Source organism: Panicum virgatum, chromosome 1N (genome assembly GCF_016808335.1).
Source record: "Panicum virgatum strain AP13 chromosome 1N, P.virgatum_v5, whole genome shotgun sequence".
NCBI lineage: Eukaryota > Viridiplantae > Streptophyta > Magnoliopsida > Poales > Poaceae > Panicum > Panicum virgatum.
The window spans coordinates 63,959,130-63,977,875 of NC_053145.1; the positions used below are offsets into that span (position 1 = coordinate 63,959,130).

Below are 18,746 nucleotides of genomic sequence, written 5' to 3' on the forward strand. Positions count from 1 at the left end.
TGATGGTAATTAATTGATCATTTGCTACAGTGATGTTACAGTAACCATTCTCTAATCACACGATCAAATGCCTCATTAGATTCGTCTCGCGATTTACACGGGGTTGTGGAGGTGGTTTTGTAATTAGACTTTATTTAATACTCTAAATTAGTGGTCAAAGGACCAAAAAGTTTTCGCGGAAATTTTTACACGGCCATTTAGATTGGGAATTCGAAACTAAGTAATTATGTTAGATGAGTTTTATAGTGATAAAATTTTTCTCATATTCCATAAAATTCTATCCTTCTCTCTACTTACAATATTAGCAAAACTGATGATATTTAATACTCTAAAACCCTCCATGAAATCTTCATTGAGACTAGCCTCATGCCGTCATACTTAAGCTATTGTTGATTAATAAGCTGTTGGTAATTTTGTTTATGATGGAATATTTTTACTCGCAAAAATAGAAACACAAAAAGCATATACTAGGCAGCAAATTATGTGCTAGAAACGAGTATCGAGTAAATTAATAGCTATGTAATGTTCCTCGTTCCTAATCCTATGTAGAAGCTTGCAAAATGTCAAGAATAACAACGTCAAAGGAAATGTTATCCTAAAAATGATGAAGGTTGTTTTGAAAAAAAAAGATGAAGGACATATGAAAAAAGCCAGAGATTAGTAGTGATACTTGACCAAATGTTCCACCACTGTCACTAGTCATCAACTCATTATTGTCTGTAACTAGGAGGGGTATTCGGATGAGTCTGGCGAGTTGTTTCTAGGAAATGCCATTCGACTAGTTTTATTAATTTGAAAAATAGTCAGCCTGTGTCGGATGGTTGATTTTGGCGGGCTCATTTACTGTAGCAAACGATCTTGAGAGAGCCCCTGTACTGTGGCAACTGTTTCTTGCAGAGGCTTAACGACCTACGGTGAGGCATAACATCGTTCATAGCATGTCTATAACTCTTATAAAAAACTCCCCGCTACAACTCATTAATTGCTATTTTTCTTAACATGCAAGCTATTCACGTCATCACAAAATTTCCACCATTAGATTGCCATGAAATCTTTATACCGGTCCATCCATCTGAAAGGCAACAGACTCATGCTTCCTTTCATCTCCTGAAATCAAATTTTAAGCGTTACTCAACAACTAATGCTTCCACTTAGCTGATGCCTTAAAAGGCTGTACTATCCTCGGTAGCTAAAAAGATCGGGTCCAACTTTATTTATTGCAGTTCTATGTTAGTTTCTCAATAATTTAAATTTTCATTCCATAGAAAACCGCGTATGTATCATGCTCAGTTATTTATCAAGTTAAATTAAATTTATAGAATAATCTACCTTCGTGTAAAAAAAGACCAACTCTTAACTCTCTCCTGACTAAATCTGAAAATCACAATTAAAAATTATATAGAACATCCTGCGGCAACGCGCGGAGTATTCACCTAGTTTGAATGAAATACATGATTTTTTCGAATAAAATCTTCCTTAGAAAGCCAAATTAGCTATCTTATTGGATAACACATGGGAGCCTCGTTGAGGCCCATTGGTAAATATTGCTGCGAAACATGACAGTGGGCCGTAAACAGTGAGCCTGCTTTTGGCCCAAACTCTTCTACTCTTGGTCTCGCGGACCCGCCGTCTGGGTGCCGTGCTCTCCGTCGCCATTTGTTCCTCCTTCGCGCCCGCCCGCTCAAAAAATCCCCCACCTGCATCAACCGAGCATGGCGGAGGAGCAGATGGAGGAGGCATCCACGGCAGCGGCGGCGGCCACGCCGTTCCAGCTCCAGTTCGACAAGCCCATCCCGTTCCAGGTCTCGTTTCCGCTCCCTCCCCTGCCTCTCCTCTCTGCATAGCCAAACGCTGTGTGTGCGAGCTCGTGGCGTGGCGATGCTTAACCAACAGTTGCAACCCGTACCATGTCTTCGAAATAGTGCGCCGTCGCTCTGGTTCAGGCAGTCAAGGGTAATGCCTAGTTCACGAGAAAGCGCGGCTGGATCGGGTGGGTCCTCGGGTTGCGGCAACTAGCGTTTCGTGCGTGCCAACTGTTTGCTATAATTCCTGTGAGGTTAGACCGGATCTTACTCTCACTGCGCCGGTTGAGAGAGGGATGTTTCTGGGGTTTAGTGGAAGCTGGTTGGTCTGAACTCTGGATGAGTCGCGAGGTGCCATTTTACTGGTATGGAGCACTGATTTCAGTTTTGAATGCTAATTTTTGTTGGCAAATATACTTTCGTATTGTAATGTTTGCCCCATCGTCATGCTTAATATGTCTCATTTCTCTTATATCCTGTTCATTATTCAGTACTTAGTAATCCTTCAGTAACAGAGAAGTTAATAGCAAGTGCACATATCAGACAGTTGCTGATGCTGAATTTCATTACCTGTCACTTTGTGTACATTTATGTAGTCCAGAATTGATAGAGGACATCGAAATTCACATTTTCCATTGTTTCTTTGTTCCTGCTTATTAATTTATGCTAAACGAGGCATTAGGTACTGATGTGCCCATGTTTCACTACTCGTAGATAAAAATGGCAGAATGGAATCCAGAGAAGGATCTGCTTGCTATGGTTACTGATGACTCCAAGGTTCTCCTCCATCGCTTCAATTGGCAAAGGCTATGGACAATCTCTCCAGGTTGCTCCACGGCGCTCATTTTATCTCTCTCCATTTGCCTCCTTCTACTTATCTTTTCAATCAGTACACACAATGTCAGTGCACATTCTGTTCCTGTATAGCATTGTAATTTGTAGTTAAAGTGGTTATATCTGCTTTGAATGTTCAAAAGGTAGTGAGAACTGAGATATTTTAATTTTTCAGGGAAGTGCATCACATCTATTTGCTGGAGCCCTGATGGTAAAATAATAGCACTTGGCACAGAAGATGGTTTGGTTCTTTTGCATGATGTTGAGGTGTGTATGTGAATGATAAATAAAATCTCTCGATCCTTTTTGTGTCTTATATGGACATTTGTTCATACTTCATAATAACCTGATCCAGTCATCTATTTGCCCTTTACAAACGAACTATTAGCAGACAATTCTTGGGACACAGACTCCAAGGAATTCTTTCCCAACTATGTTTCTAATGGAGGCATTTGAATACTGGCTATACTCATTGCGTTTGCCACACAGGATCACCCAATCACATACACTTGGGGCTCTCGCAGCAGCCACTACTTGATCATCTATACAGATTATCAAGACCTCACTTTTCTGATAAACTTCTCCTTTTGTTCTCTTGAAATGAAATATTCCCCTTTTTTTTTCAAGATGCTCTCTGTGTATATTGCATCCTCTGCACTCTGCAGGGCTAGTTTGTTCTTGTTCCAGCTAGCCACGAACTGCGTATATTGCAAGGAACTTTTACAAATCTACTGCCTCATTCAACAAATAGTCAGCAATAGGCAATCCTAATCTTTTCTTTGACCACCTTCCACTGACTAGTTTTCTTTTCATAGGATGAAAGCACTGGAAAAATGATTTGATTGACACTATAACTCTGCCTACATGGAGAGGTAGAGGTGATTGATTGGCACTATAATCACAGGGCAATCTATCCAGTTTTGTTAAATTTTCTCAAATTCATAACTTGCTGAAATCATTGGTAGTGTTTGTTGTAATATCTTATACTCCCTACCAGCTTTCATTGAGTACAAGATCTATTTATGTTTGGAATGCTGCCCAGCTTCCATTTTTAGTTACTCTTGAATATAAACTCTCATGCTATCAAGATCTACTTGTTACTTTTCTTTTACATTGTCACTTTGTGCATTTATAACTGAAGGGAAAGCTTATTGCAGAATGGGAAGATGCTAAGAACTATAAAGTCCCACGATGTTGCCATTGTATGTTTGAACTGGGCAGAAGATGATCTACTATCAACGGTACACTATTGCCTTTCTCATATTGCTATATATATATATATATATATATATATATATATATATATATATAATACCATCCCATAAACGTCATAGAGTAACTCATGTGGCTTGTAGTCGTGAAATGTTCAGTCATCCATGAATTCAGCTCTAATTAAAATTAATTCAAGTCTCTACTGAAAAGTTCTCATTACTTACTCTTCTGTTTTATTTCAGCCTGACAAGGATGATTTTTTACCCTATGAAGACCGCACCGCTCGTTTCTTTCCTCCTGCTCCTGTGATGCCTAGGATAGGTGGATTAAGTTCTGGAGATACTGGTCTTGCGGATGAAAATGAAGAAGCCATTCCACAATTTTGTAGTGCTTCCTGTCAGCGTTTTAACATCCTATGCAGTGGTGGTAAAGATGGTTGCGTTTGCTTCAGCATTTTTGGAATATTTCCTGTTGGAAAGATAGTAAGTAAATGAATGAGACTCAGTGTTGGAATATTTTTGGAATACCCAGTGCTCCCCCTAATTTGAACTCAATAAAAAATAATTTGTCCCTGAGACCTTTGTATCGTAAACAGGAAACATGATACAAACAACATGGAACGGTTCTTCTGGCAAGCTTTTCTACAAAATTGCATTCATACTGTAGGTGTGCATTAATGCAGTTGAACAGTTCTAGCGCATCGTTTTTGCTTACTCCCTCTGACCCTCCATCCTAATATATAAGGCAAAAACACTTTTTACTCAAGTCCTATAATATAAGGCACTCTCTCTCTAGACACACGTACATAGATGCAGTAATATTAGTGTTGATAGAGAGAATTAAAGACGTTCCTTGTTCTTTGAACCAGAGGTGGTTACGCCTTATATACAGGGACGGAGGGAGTACTATTCTTTCTGTTCAATCATGCTGTACCATGGGGACAAGACAGTTACATAATTTTTTTGCTATGTTCAGTAAGGTGTTATTGTCATGCTTTGAAGTTGGCAACTTGACATCCAGAAATATTTTTTTGTTAGGATGCCCATTTTAAGCAAAGCAAGCTGAAATTCTGCTCTGAAGTCTTTTAGGCTTGATTATTGTTATCAATGGCTGACCCACCATACATCAGTGTCCTGCAAAACCAACAAGTGTTTGGTGTCATCATGGATAATGCTTACGCAGCTAAGAAAAAAATACTCGTAGTATTTTTAAAAGTGTCATCACTATTCAGTATTAAGTATTTAAACTTTGAACTTATTCACAAAATGCTGGAAATACCCCTGATTGTTGTAAATGATGGTCTGGTGGTGTAACATGGTAGGAGTAGTGACGTTTCATATCTTTTATTCATTTAGCTTTTATCTAAATTTCTGTGTAATCTCAAGGGCTGACTGTATGGACATTTCAACCGCTGCTGCCTAATTCTTTTGTGTTATTTTTTTATGAATATTATCCTGTTCAAGGCTCTATGAATCAGTAGCTTTATGCCTTGACATTTCAGAACATAAATAAGATTCCAATCATTGTTGAATCCTCTGGAAAAAAGAATTATCAACTCCAGGATGCTTCAGTAAGCAAGGTAATTAATTATTAGTATCCAATGCACATCTTAATCTGCTACATATGAGATGCAGTGTACTTCCGTTTAAGAAAAAAAGAGATTCTGTGAACTTATTTTCTTCTTATATCAGGTCTCTTTATCAAGAAACCTCCAGAAATTGGTTCTTCTGTGCTACGGAAAGTTGATTGACACCGAAAACCTTTCTCACAACTGTAATACTGCTGGATTACATTGTCTCTACCTAGATACATCTATCTTTTTCAACCGGTAATGACATAACCGTTTCATTGAATTTTACTTGCTTGTTCAGAAACCATATATCGTTGTTGTATGCTGACTTCTAAACTAAGATCCACATTTAGTGCTAGAATTACCTTATCTTTTGATGGTCTCATTCACTCGCTTTACAAACCACAATTCAGCTCTTTATAGACAGGTGCAAATATTCATTACTAAAAACATACCAAAAGTATTTTGTTACTATTTTTTTTGTAACGGATCTTAACTCTTGTTCTGGGTGTCAACTTCTGCTTATTATTGTCATGTACTAAAATTTGTATTTTACCATCCATAAATGCTGTAAAGAAAAAATGAGCTGCATCAGGTGTCCCAACAAGCATCGAGTATTCAAGATCTGGTTGAAGTTGTCCGTGCTTCCATATCTTTGATATCCAAACAATGGTCAAGTGCTATGAATTTATTTCATGAGAAATTTAGGGCCTTGCCCAATCTGATAGCTGCACATGGTATGATTGGTTTCTCTTCAACCATAGCCATCAGGAAATCCATACCTTCATTCTGTCTCCACAATCGGAAGTTTCTAACATGAAAATTTCTACCTACTTACAGGAGTGGAATCTAGTTCCGAGGATGAATTTCTAAGCCTTTTGTTTGGGACACGAACAAGTCCAGCACTTCACCAATTTTTAGCGAGTTCACTTGGCGAAGCAGTAATTTTTGCTACTACTACAAATTTTGTAGCTTAGCTTCTGAGTCAATCTGCCTGAATTGTCATTTCATATGTGGGTAGGGTCTCAAGAGGATAGCCAAGGCTGTTGACAGTGCTGGAAGAGAAATTCGTGGCATTGTCAGTGAGCATCTTCAGGTCAACTACTACCTATTGATGCCACAGAAATATGCACTTGGACTACTGTTTTCTAGTTTGATTCACTGCACGGTGACATTGTAGATTTTTCTTGGCGTTCTACTAGTTAGGGTTGCTAAACTGGATTTTCTACATGTAAATGTAGCTAGTTATGTGGTTCCCTAAATTCATGGTCATCTCATTTTGCTGGACTACCATGTTTTTATGAGTACCTTTTATCTTGTTTCTATTAAAAAGTTAGACGTCTTATTTGTATTCTTTCTTTACAGCCTGCTGTCGAGATTATTTCATTCAGACTTGCAGAATTAAGAGGCCTTGCAAGATGGCGTTCACGGTTTCAAATTATCGGGTTAGATGAAAAGCTTATGGATGGTGTAACTGAGAGTATAGGGATGTTAGTTGTTCAAGTTGAGCGCTTTTCAAGGGTTGCAGCTACTGTTCTTTATCTGGTACTTTTTATTATCCTTCTGCATATTTCAATACGTCCATTGGACTTGGCTTTTTTGTCCTTTGAAAATGAAGCTCCTGCATCCTACCTAAAAAATGATCAATTTCTTTTGATGTTCAGAGTATGCTAAATTGTAGGTTCCTATTCACTGTGTTTATTAGAGTATTAGGCTGAACGAATATTCCTGTCAGTTTCTTATATGCATTTATGGCCAGTGGTAATGTTATTTTGTTGAGGATTTATTCTAGAGTAACTGTTGGAGAGAATAATTGCTTGTATTCCTCCAAACCCTAGAAGAGTGGGTATATATAGTTCCTATACATGGGCCTCTATACATGGGCTCACATATACACCAACACCCCCCCGCAGTCTGAACTACCGGCGCAGCGGTGTTCAAGACTGGACAACAAGAAAGCCAACACCCCCCGCAGTCTGAACTACCGGCGCAGCGGTGTTCAAGATTGGACAAGAAGAGAGTACAAATAGAGTACAAAGGGCAAATACCCCCCGCAGCCACAACTAGCCACCGGCTAAGTTGAGGCTGGAGCGAAACTCCGAGAAGGTTGAGGAGGGCAATCCCTTGATGAAGATGTCAGCAAACTGGGAGGTAGTCGGGACATGGAGTACCCAAACATCGCCGATGGCGACTCTGTCGCGCACGAAGTGTAGGTCGATCTCCACATGCTTCATCCGCTGATGCTGGACGGGGTTGGTGGAGAGATACACGGCGCTGACGTTGTCGCAGTAGACGAGCGTGCTCTTGGCGAGCGGGCTGTGTAGCTCCGCCAAGAGCTGTCGTAGCCGGGACGCCTCCGCCACGCCGTTAGCGACAGCGCGGTACTCCGTCTCAGCACTAGAGCGGGAGACAACCGGCTGCCGCTTGGATGATCAGGAGACCAGGTTGTCGCCCAGGAAGACAACGTAGCCGGAAGTGGAACGACGAGTGTCCGGGCAGCCAGCCCAGTCAGCATCAGTGTAGACCACCAGCTCAGCAGATGACGAGCAGTGAAGCTCCAGGCCGAGGTCCACAGTGCCACGGACATAGCGGAGGAGACGCTTCAGCGCAGCAAGGTGTGACTCCCGGGGATCATGCATATGGAGACAGACCTGCTGAATAGCGTACGTGAGGTCCGGCCTGGTGAAGGTGAGGTACTGCAAAGCGCCAGCCAGACTCCGGTAGGCAGTAGGATCAGCCACCGGATCACCCAGATCAGCAGACAGCTTCGCCTGAGTGTCGACAGGAGTGGAGCAGGGCTTGCAATCAGTCATCCCAGCCCGCTCCAGAATATCGAGTGCGTACTGCCGCTGGTGAAGGAGAAGACTAGACGAGCGAGGCTCAACAGTGACGCCCAAGAAGTGGTGTAGCTGACCCAGATCCTTCATAGCAAACTCCTGCTGCAGAGAGGAGATGACACTCTGAAGCAACAGCTGACTGGAGGCTGTGAGCACAATGTCATCGACATAGAGCAGCAGATATGCAGTCTCGTCCCCACGGCGGTAGATGAAGAGAGACGTGTCAGATTTGGTCTCGGTGAACCCCAATGTCAGCAAGAACGTAGCGAACCGAGAGTTCCAAGCCCGAGGAGCCTGCTTCAGACCATAGAGAGACTTGTTGAGTCGGCAGACCATATACGGACGACTCGAGTCCACAAATCCCGCTGGCTGAGAGCAGTAGACAGTCTCGGACAGAGTGCCGTGAAGAAACGCATTCTAAACGTCCAGCTGGTGCACATGGCAGGAGCGCGAGAGCGCAAGCGAGAGGACTGTGCGTACAGTAGCGGGCTTCACCACTGGGCTGAAGGTCTCATCATAGTCCACACCAGGTTGCTGAGTGAACCCCCGGAAAACCCAGCGAGCCTTGTAGAGCTCCAGTGTGCCATCAGCCCGACGTTTATGCGTCCAGATCCACTTGCCAGTCACCACATTGCAACCAGACGGACGCGGCACGAGGTCCCACGTCTGGTTGGCAAGAAGAGCCGCGTACTCCTCTTCCATCGCACGACGCCAGTGAGGATCCGCCAAGGCGTCGCGGACAGAGGAGGGTACCGGAGAGACCCGCGGCTCTCCCTCGGTGGCGGAGAGAGTCGCGGCCGGAGACGACATCCGCCGAGTCACCATGGGATGGATATGCCGAGGATCCCGATGGACGACGGGCGGGTGGTACACCGCCGGCTCGGCTCGAGAGGGAGCCGGTGGAGGCGGCGGCGGTGACGGCTCCGGTGGAGGCGTCGCAGGAGCCTCCGGAGCAGGAGGCCTCCGGAGCAGGAGGCGGCACCGGTACACCTGCACCGGCTCAGCGTACCGCGGCGGCGCCGGTGTCGGCGCCGAACGGCGCCGGTACACCTGCACCGGCTCAGTGTACCGCGCAGGTGCAGGGGAAGGCACTGGGGCCACGCGTGGCGCAGCGGGAGACACCGGGTCCGCGCGCGGCACGATTGGAGGTCCGGGGGCCGCACGTGGCGCGACTGCGGGCACCGGGACCGCGGTTGGTGCAGCAGGGATCACCGGGAACGGTGCCGGTGTACCGGGAAAACCTGCAGGGAAAGGACAGACAGGAAAAGGTGGCTGAACCACCGGGTCAGTCGGAAACAGAGACTCCAGCTCGGGGTCAGGAGAAGGTGTGGAGGAGGTGGAGTAGGGGAAATCCGACTCGTCAAAGACGACGTGTCGGGAGATCAGGACGCGACGAGAGGTGAGGTCAAAGCATCGGTACCCCTTGTGGTCAGGGGAGTAACCAAGGAACACACAACGAGTCGAGCGGGGCGCCAACTTGTGAGGAGCAGTGGCGGAGGTGTTAGGGTAACACGCACACTCGAAGACCCGAAGGTGGTCGTAGCGAGAAGGGGTACCGAAAAGAGCGTGATGTGGAGTGGGAGCAAGAGAAGCAGTGGACGGAAGACGGTTAAGCAAGTAGGTGGCGGTGTGGAGGCACAGCCCAGAAGCGCAGGGGCAGAGATGCCTGGATCAGAAGGGTGCGCACGACGGCGTTCGTCGTGCGAATCATTCGCTCAGCCTTGCCGTTCTGAGGAGAGGTACACGGACAAGACATACGCAGCTGGACACCCCGAGAGAGGAAGAAAGAACGGGAGGTGGAGTTGTCGAACTCCCGCCCGTTGTCACACTGGACGGCCTTAACGGTGAGGCCAAACTGAGTGGACACCCAGACAAATAAGTGGAGGAGGGTGAGGAAGGTCTTAGACTTGGCGCGCAAAGGAAACGTCCAATAGTAGTGCGAGAAGTCATCGACCACCACCAGATAGTACTTATAACCAGAAAGGCTAAGTACAGGAGAGGTCCACAGGTCACAATGAACAAGATCAAATGCATGCGTCGCATGCGAAGAAGAAAAAAAGGGAGCCGAATATGACGACCGAGCTGGCACGCATGGCAGAGGAGCTCAGCAGGAGCCCTAGTACCAGGAACATCAGCACTACGACTGAGCTGAGCCAGAACGTTGTGGCCAGGGTGACCAAGACGGCGGTGCCAGGTGGTGGAAGACGGCGTCGCGGCAAAAGCGGCAGACCAAGACGGCCAGGGCGAAGAAGAAGGCGAGAGTGTTGCAGCGGAAGAAGGAAGGCGAAGGGTGTAAAGGGGCCCCGTGCTGTCACACCGGAGTAGCGGACGCCGGGAGGCCGAATCCTTTAAAGTGAGGCCAGAAGAATCAAACTCGATGGAACAAGAATTGTCAGCTATAAACTGACGAATGGAAAGAAGGTTATGAACCATCTGCGGAGTAATAAGGACATTGGGAAGACGAAAGGAGCCAGGAGCAGAATCCACGACGGTGACAGGAAGGCAAGACCCGTCACCAACCATGATGGAAGAAGGACAAGAGGGGTGTGGGAGTCGGACAGAAGAGAGGATATCGGCATGTGGGGTGGTGTGGAAGGAGGCACCCGAGTCGGCGATCCACTCGGTGCTGACCGGCGGCGTCCGCCCCATGGCGCTGAAGGACTGCGCCAGTGCGGTCTGGTCCCACCCCCCAGGCCAGGTCGGCTGCTTGCTGGGTGGAGCAGGTAGGGTCCAGGACGGCGCGAACAGGGGAGCAGCAGCGGCGAGCATGGCCGCCGGCTAGGGCTGAGGACGAGGCCCCCCTGACCCTGAAACAGCCACATCGGGATGCGCCCTGGCCATGGGGCGCTGAAGGATGGTCAGGGCGTACCTCCAGGGCCAGGAGCAGGAGTGGGACCCGGAGTCGGGTCCGGAGTGCCCCGAGCACCACCACCACGCCCCCTCCGCCGACGAAGCGCCGTGTTCGGTGAAGGGGACGTCGGGCGGGACAAGGAAGTAGGGCTTCTCTGCGACGACCCGACGAGTGAGAGCGTCGGCCGCGGAGCGCTCGCGCTCCCAAGCGAGGGCAGCTGCGCAGGCCCGCTCTTGAGCCGCTGAAGCCTCGGGCTTGGCGGCGAGGAGGGCCACGGAGAGAGCGTCGTCGGCCGTAGTAGCTCCGGCGGCGATCGGCTGCCCGCGAAAGGCGGCGGCGGCGAACGGCGCGTCCGCGGGGGGCATACCGAATGCAGGCGCCGCGGGCGCGGGCACGGGCGCCATGGGCGCGTGCAGGAGCGCGGGCGCGAGCATCGCGGGCAGAGGCACCGCGGGCGCAGCCACGGGCGTCTGCGCGGCGGGAGCGACGGCCTGCGCGGCGTGCGCCCGCGCGAGCTTGGCCTCGACGAGTTTGGCCTCGAGGTCCGGTGTTAGAATCAAAATAGCCAACAATATAGATTACGAAATCAATGATAGGCCGATCATTGAACGATGGATTGAAGGACTTTGTTGGCAAACTCAAGGCTTTGCCACAAAAAGTAACAGTGGCTTGTTGGAATTGGTCCAAGACATGAATCAAGAGGTTGACTTGAATGACAAGCTAAGATCTACTGGAAATGTTCTCACATGATCCAAAGCCGCTGAGAAAGATCTTCTCAACTAGGGTCAGACTAGCAGACTGTATAGGTCTCACTACTAACAACACAAAATCTAGGTGAACCTTTAGGTAAAAGCATCACATTTAGCAAACGACGCGACAAGCATGACAATCAATCAAACTCAAGATTAAGCCAAGATGCATGCACGTTCTATCGTTTCTCACTCAAACAAGTACCAAATATGGTATACGAAGACGACTAGTGGCACAATTACGTACTCTCCCTATATATACTAGTCGTTCCTACGATCAAGGATTTCATAGCGCGCTTAACGGAGTTAGTATTCCTGCAGACAAACCAAAACAACAAGAGAGAGATAAATATCCATTTCTGGACCCTTCGTGCCAGCACACACGAACGGCCCCCATGTGTCCTACGCCACACGGGTAACGCATATGCAGTTTCCCACATATTCACCCATACATTACCGTCCACTATAGATACGGCACCCAAACGTTCGACGCTGAATGGGCAGCGCTGCATACGTCATAACGACGTATTCACTTCCCGTACACTCGCCTTACGGGACATCCAAGGATAGACGTGTCCCAAGGGTCACGGTCATGGCCAACCGCATGACAGGTTTACATCTCGTAACATTGCCTTACGAAATGACCGTGATCACAATCACACGGTATGAAATCCGCACTCCATATCAGGCGGCAGATAGCGACAGGCTCGTTTGAATTGAGCCTTATCACCTCCTCGTATGCTCATCATACGGGACTCGCGCACGTATGAAACACGTGGGCTATTCTAAGGACTACCAGAATGCTCACCTTGCTTACCTCAGCGTAGGTGCGTCGTTACAGAATAGTAGTTGTGCATAAAAGTAAGGTTTAACGAAAAGTAAATGCTGGAAGTGCTGGAATGAAATAGATACTTAGATGCCACCTAACTTATAACACATAATTAGGGCATACGAACTATCTATCCTATTCCTTAGCGCATCTAGCGTTAACTTTTCGAAAAACACAAAAGTTTTGCAGTTAAGCACTCAAGTAATCACCCCCCAGTGCAATTAGCTCTGATGCCAGCTGTCACAGGACAGTCCAAATAATACCGATCAAGTGCACTAATTAACCATTTAACTTAATCCTCCAATAATGCACTTCACCAGTACACTCAGACTGCCTGCTTTAACCAGGATCGGTTGCACAGGAACTCTCGCCAAAAGACGAGCACAGGTGATTACAAGCAACAAAAGTTTCCAAACTTAACTTACAGCCAGAGTTAAAATAAAAGTCTCCAAATTAATTTACAATAAAGCTTTACAAGCCAGAGCTACCTTTCGAATACAGAGTTCAAACGCAGCGGAAAATACAAACAGTTTGAAACAAACTTCAAAATACCGTACGGTAGATAACGTCGATGGCAAAAGACGAGCTTCACATCTTGCCCACTGATGTGAGGCTCACCTGCCTTCACTTCACGGAGGAGACGGAACCCACTCGACCGTCCAACCTGGAGGAAGAGGCTGACCACTCCAGGACGCACTAATTTCCTTGAAGTCTTCCGGAATACAACCTGCTCGGAAGGGTTACAACCAAACCCTGAGTATTCTAATACTCAGCAAGGCTTACCCGTCTATGGGTATACTTAGCCCACTATCTAGACATGCACAGCTCTTTGGCTCTGGAGTTATTTTGCTGAAAAGCTACTAATACTGGATCCTTACTTTCAATATTTTAGCTCCAATTGTGTTGATATCTAGAAACTAGGTTTGCCTAATTCTCTAGAGCACACATGGTTAATCATATTATCTTTTCAGGAACATCAACATAGACCCATCTTTTCTCTTTTTGTCCTTTCAATTCTTACTACGATGCGACGCATTGACCAAGGCTCTCATATCCGCGAGTCACGGCGAATCGATCCGATTTAACCTTGCAAGGTGGACCTAACTCACACGACACATGCAAGCCCAGTCGGGCCATGTGCGTCAACTGTTTCCACATTACCACGGCATCTGAACTACGCCTGCTAAAACCCAGGTGATGGGCCCCTCGCAGTGAACTCCCGGAGAACCCGGAGGCGGCATCCTATCCAACACCCGCCAACTCCCACGCCCAGCGTAGCATGGCGGAATTCAAATCACCGCTGTAATGTGGTACACAGCTTACCGGTTTCGACTACCTCCTACTTCCGGTATGTGATTAGTACTGTTCAATCCTCAGTCAAAGGGCCAACAACGGAACGGTCCTCAATCGACACAGGCGGAGACTCAACTTTCTTTACCCAAATATCATGCCCAACTTTCCCTCCGCCCGGTCTCCAATTTCCTTCTCATTGCCTTATTCCTGACAACACTGCCTGAAGTAACAACCCTATATCTCGCGGGTGACAGGAAATCACCCGTCTTCTACCGAGTTTACTTAAGCCTAGCAGTGCTAGCGATACCTACACTAGTAAGGACACTGGGTATCAAGATTATGCCTCTATGGTTCCAATCAATTCCTTGAACGTAAATGCATAATAATTTAAATATAACATGGAGTAATTAAAATAAGGGATATGCTCCGGGGCTTGCCTTGCAAGTCAGCGGGGTTAGCGATTTCTTCAGGTGCGTGCTCGACTGTGTCCTCCTGCTGTTCTCCCGCTTGCGGCTCCTGGATCGGCTCGGCAACCAGCTCGTAGGCGACTTCGGTGTCAGCGGCTACACGAGGAAAAATATGCCATGCATGAGATTCACGAAAAGATACAATGCAATGCAGCACGCGCAACTAGAGTTATAAACAAAACCGATAAACCACACTTTCAAAACTACAGTCCAACGGAATGGTGTAGTGCTGAGATGGGTTTCGGTTGCTAATTCCTTTTAGCCTGAAGTGTTTCCTTCAAAACATCAACTACTAAGTTTGCTTAGGGCAGCACGGAGTAAGACAGGAGTTTGTTTTGTTGAGGTTACACATGCATGAAACAATAATCAAATAACCACACTTATAAAAGAAAAGTGTAGCTAGGAGCCAAATAAAAGCAAGGACTCGACATGCAGATATGATCAAGCCACAAGAAGTTACCAAAATAACATGATTTTGATAAGCATGCCACATAAATTTTCCAACAATTATTGACGACAGAAAGTATTTATTTTAACCCTAGAAAAGAAATCAAACACTAATAGATCCACAAAAATGTACACAGGCTAAGCACCTGAAACTTTTTCAGTGGACTACACATTCAAAGATTAATCTACTAAATAAATTTCATAATTTTTAGAGCAACGGAACAACCGGTATTAAATAAACTAGTTTAAACACAAAACATAATTTAAGCAGGGGCAAAAGTGATATTTTTCATGCATGAGTATTTTTCTACAGAAGGTCTTGATTTTAGAAACCTAACAAAATTTGTTTGGCATTTTTCGTATTTTTCGTGAATTTCTAGGCAATTTAGAATTACCAGCCGAAATAATTGAAAGATAACATAAAAGAGAGGGGGCTGACAGCTGGGCCCCACTTGCCAGGGACCCAGCCCGCCCCCCACTCCTCTGTTTTGCGCCGCACGGGCGGTCGGCCGGCCGGCGCGCGGCTAGGCGGGCCGCAGCGGCCCTGGCTCCCGCCGGCGGCGGCCTGCCGGCGGCGTGGCTCGGCGGAGCCGAGGCCAGGGCGGGCGGTGGGGCAGGGAGGCGCGTAGGGCGGCGCGGGGACGCTCCGCAGCGGGCGGGCGGCGGAGGTGGCGTGCGCGGGGCGGGGCGCGCGGCGGCGCGCGGCCGTTCCGGCCGGGCCACGGCCAACCGGCGGCGGAGGCGGGCGGCACCCGCGGCCAGGGGGTCCTGGCAGCCCTAGGGCGCACAGCGGCGGCCCGCGAGCTGGCTCAGGGAGGGCAGGCGGCGTGCGCGCGGGGCGGGCGGCGCGTTCCGCGGCGGCGCGGCGGCGATTCGGCGGCGGCAGCCGCGGATTCCGGCGGGGAAAAGCTCGGGGAGCGAGAGGAGGTGGCTGTGGAGCTCACCTAGGGTTCGTTTTGGGCGGGGAACGGCCGGAGGTGGAAGCTCGGCGTAGAGGGGCGGAGCTCGGGGAAGACAGCCATGGCGGGCGACAGTCTGAGCTCGATTTCGGCCGGGTTTGGGCACGGCCGCGCTCGTGGGGGGTCGGAGTGGGTGGACGGCGAGGCTGCGCAGCTCGGGGTGCGACGAATCGAAGCGAGGTGGCGAGGGTTGGCCGGCGGGATGACGAACGACGGCCGGCGCAATGAGCTAGGGTTCGCTCGGTCCGTTCACGGCGCGAGGAAGGGGAATGGGGAACTGGAAGCTTCGAGGGCGCGCGCGACGATAAGAGCGGTGCTCGGACAACGAGGATCGTCGGGATAGATGACGCGTGGAGTCGCTTGCCGGCGTTCAGTCGCCGGTATGGGCGCGGGCGTGCACAGTGCCGAGCAGTTGCTCTGTTCACTCGTTTGAAAGATTTTAGCTCGAGTTTGACTAGTTGAAACTCCAATTTCCATATAGAAACTTGAAATTTGGCCAAAATAAAAGTTGTAGAGGAAGAAAAGATCTACAACTTTCGTTTTGGGCGAAAATCGATTTGAGGCTCGGATCAAGGACAAAAACGAGATCGAACATCGCTAAAACAAAGATTACTATGCGAATCCGATTAACGCTAACGACGAACTTGAGTCCACGATTAGCGAAATAAACCGTGATTAGCGAGCACAATTAACACAGGGGTGTTACAATCAGATACCTTTTCATCATGTACACTGACATCAATATCGTTCTATAAGGTTCACGTTCTCTTCAGTGATTTTTGACAAGTGTGTTTGCATCATGGTCATAAAGTAAAATCATACTCACTATTTGCTACTGTACCTTGCATTAATTCAATGATGCTGTTGTTCTTCATAATTTTTACCCATTATTACTTTAAAAAACAGGATGGAGATTCACAACATGAGGAATCCTCACATAAATGGACTGATTATGTATGCTTCAAGATACCTGATGGATCAATTAATGAAAAAAATTGCATCGGTGTCATAAAGGACTCCGGTAACTGTTGTACTGCTCTCAGCATGTCGTCACTTTCAGGGTTTCTATTGCATATGCCTGACGAATATGAGTGTGTTGACTTATCGTTTTATAAGGTACTCCCTGTTGTTTGTATTTAGACAATATTCCAGTTTTTGTACAGTACTTAGCATAGCTTACAAAAATATTGTTTACCCATTTTTGAAACAGGACAATCAAATTGTTTTACTACTTAGTGAAAGGTCTCATTCTGATAGCCCTGGAAGATCTTGGATGGTGATGCTGCAGACACAGAACCTTTCCTTCACGCTGCTCTCAGGAACATTCCCCACAAATATTTACAGTCTGCAAAAACTGGTGGTAATAATTATTGTAAATGTTTATTCTATGTTTGATCTTACCGGCATGTACTTCATTTCATAGCAGCTAGTCCTTACAATGTATTGGCACCAACTTATTTTATGCCATTGTACTCATTATGTTAACCATATCTTTTCTGTTAAATGGTAATATCTTTGCTTCTTTCATGTCATGACCCTTGTAGGCACTGGATCTTCAATTGGACACAGATTATGGGAAAGTTCGTAGCATACCTCACACTGTATCTACTCCACTTGCAGTCAGTGGTATGTTGATTATGAATTTTCTTTATAGGAATCTTAATTGTTAGTGCATTACGGTGTGACACATCTGACGTTTGCTTCTCTGATCGTTTTATGCAGCATCAAGAGGAGTTGCATGTGTCTTTTCATCTCGGAGGCATGCCTTGGTTTATATCCTTGATGAGGATGAGGACGAGGATGAGGATGAGGACGGAGTTTCTGATATGGAGTGATTATTATCCAATCTGCGGCAGCTTTTTCAGCGAATTTCAATTTCATCATACCACATTAAGCTAGGAAAACAACGCATCAGCATTGTCTGCTGCCCTTCCTGTGCTGAGGCAGGAGCTGGGAGTTAGCAATATGTACGGAAACTAACTTGCCTCTAGTTTTCACGACAAAGCTCTAAAGCAGTGCAAGCTCTGGTTCGGAAGCTACATCAGCGTGGTGGCAGATCAGAATGTGCTGCCGCTTTTGGGGCTGAAACTGTCAGCTGTATGGGTGGGCTCTGCAAATTGGACTTGATCGTGGTTGTCGGCAAAGCGAGCTTGATTGGAAATGGTTTCGCAATATCTTTATTTATAGCCGTGCCCATTTCTGATGGTGTTGTGTTACAAATATTGGTGTAACGCTAACTTGCAAAAGAGTACCTTGCTAATCTTGATGGTTACAAGGGCTGATATGTCAAACGAGGACATTTTCCGTAGTTGCACCGTTCGAGCTGCTTTGATTTGGAAACATATTAAATGCAAATTTTTCTCTTGGTTCCAGTATGCTAATTCACTTGGCATTTTTAAATATCTTGCTGGGACTTATATGTTGTACGCCTGTAGATCCGGCACCGTGTACCATCGGTTGATTTGCAACCATGTTTGTCTTTAATTTTGTTTTGGCAATTGATGGTAGTACTATCGATTACGGTCTCGTTGCAACAACCGATGCAGTTGTAGTAGCAGCTTGCGATCGCAGAACAAGTTCAATATGCTCTGTGCATCGGCATAATCTTGTACAAATGGCTAGATTGGTTAGCTGGCACATGACTCCGTGATTTGCCGTGCCATCCGTCACGTGGTACCAAAGCTGACATTCTTGTAGCGTGCTTTACTGAAGCACCGTCGTATACCGGATCGGACGCAAAGGCAGTCAGCACTCGTGCAGCAGTTTCCAGTTGATCAGCCGTCAGTTTGCTCAATGGTGTATCGCCAATTTTTTTTTTAAAAAGGTGTACTGCCCACGACGCTAACCCGCCATCTGATCTGATCTTGAACTCCGAATCAAAGATTTAAAACTGCCG

At 47.0% G+C, this 18,746-nt stretch overlaps 1 protein-coding gene across 2 annotated transcripts; it reads left to right on the plus strand.

Annotated features, from left to right (window-relative positions):
* The first annotated feature begins 1,623 nt into the window (after nt 1–1,623).
* Nucleotides 1,624–18,231, plus strand: LOC120657408 (anaphase-promoting complex subunit 4-like). Of its 2 annotated transcripts, none has more exons than XM_039935718.1 (15): nt 1,624–1,802; nt 2,517–2,628; nt 2,812–2,903; nt 3,794–3,877; nt 4,091–4,330; nt 5,350–5,427; nt 5,540–5,676; nt 5,995–6,155; nt 6,259–6,359; nt 6,440–6,514; nt 6,784–6,963; nt 16,757–16,966; nt 17,061–17,210; nt 17,395–17,476; nt 17,573–18,231. In XM_039935718.1, the coding sequence occupies exons 1-15, from the start codon at nt 1,713–1,715 to the stop codon at nt 17,683–17,685; spliced, it is 1,905 nt and encodes a 634-aa protein (XP_039791652.1). In that variant the 5' UTR covers nt 1,624–1,712; the 3' UTR covers nt 17,686–18,231. The 2 variants fall into 2 exon arrangements, with proteins under 2 accessions (XP_039791652.1, XP_039791653.1); XM_039935719.1 differs by lacking the exon at nt 1,624–1,802 and adding an exon at nt 3,452–3,508 and having other exon boundaries at nt 2,587–2,628.
* The last annotated feature ends 515 nt before the right edge of the window (nt 18,232–18,746 follow it).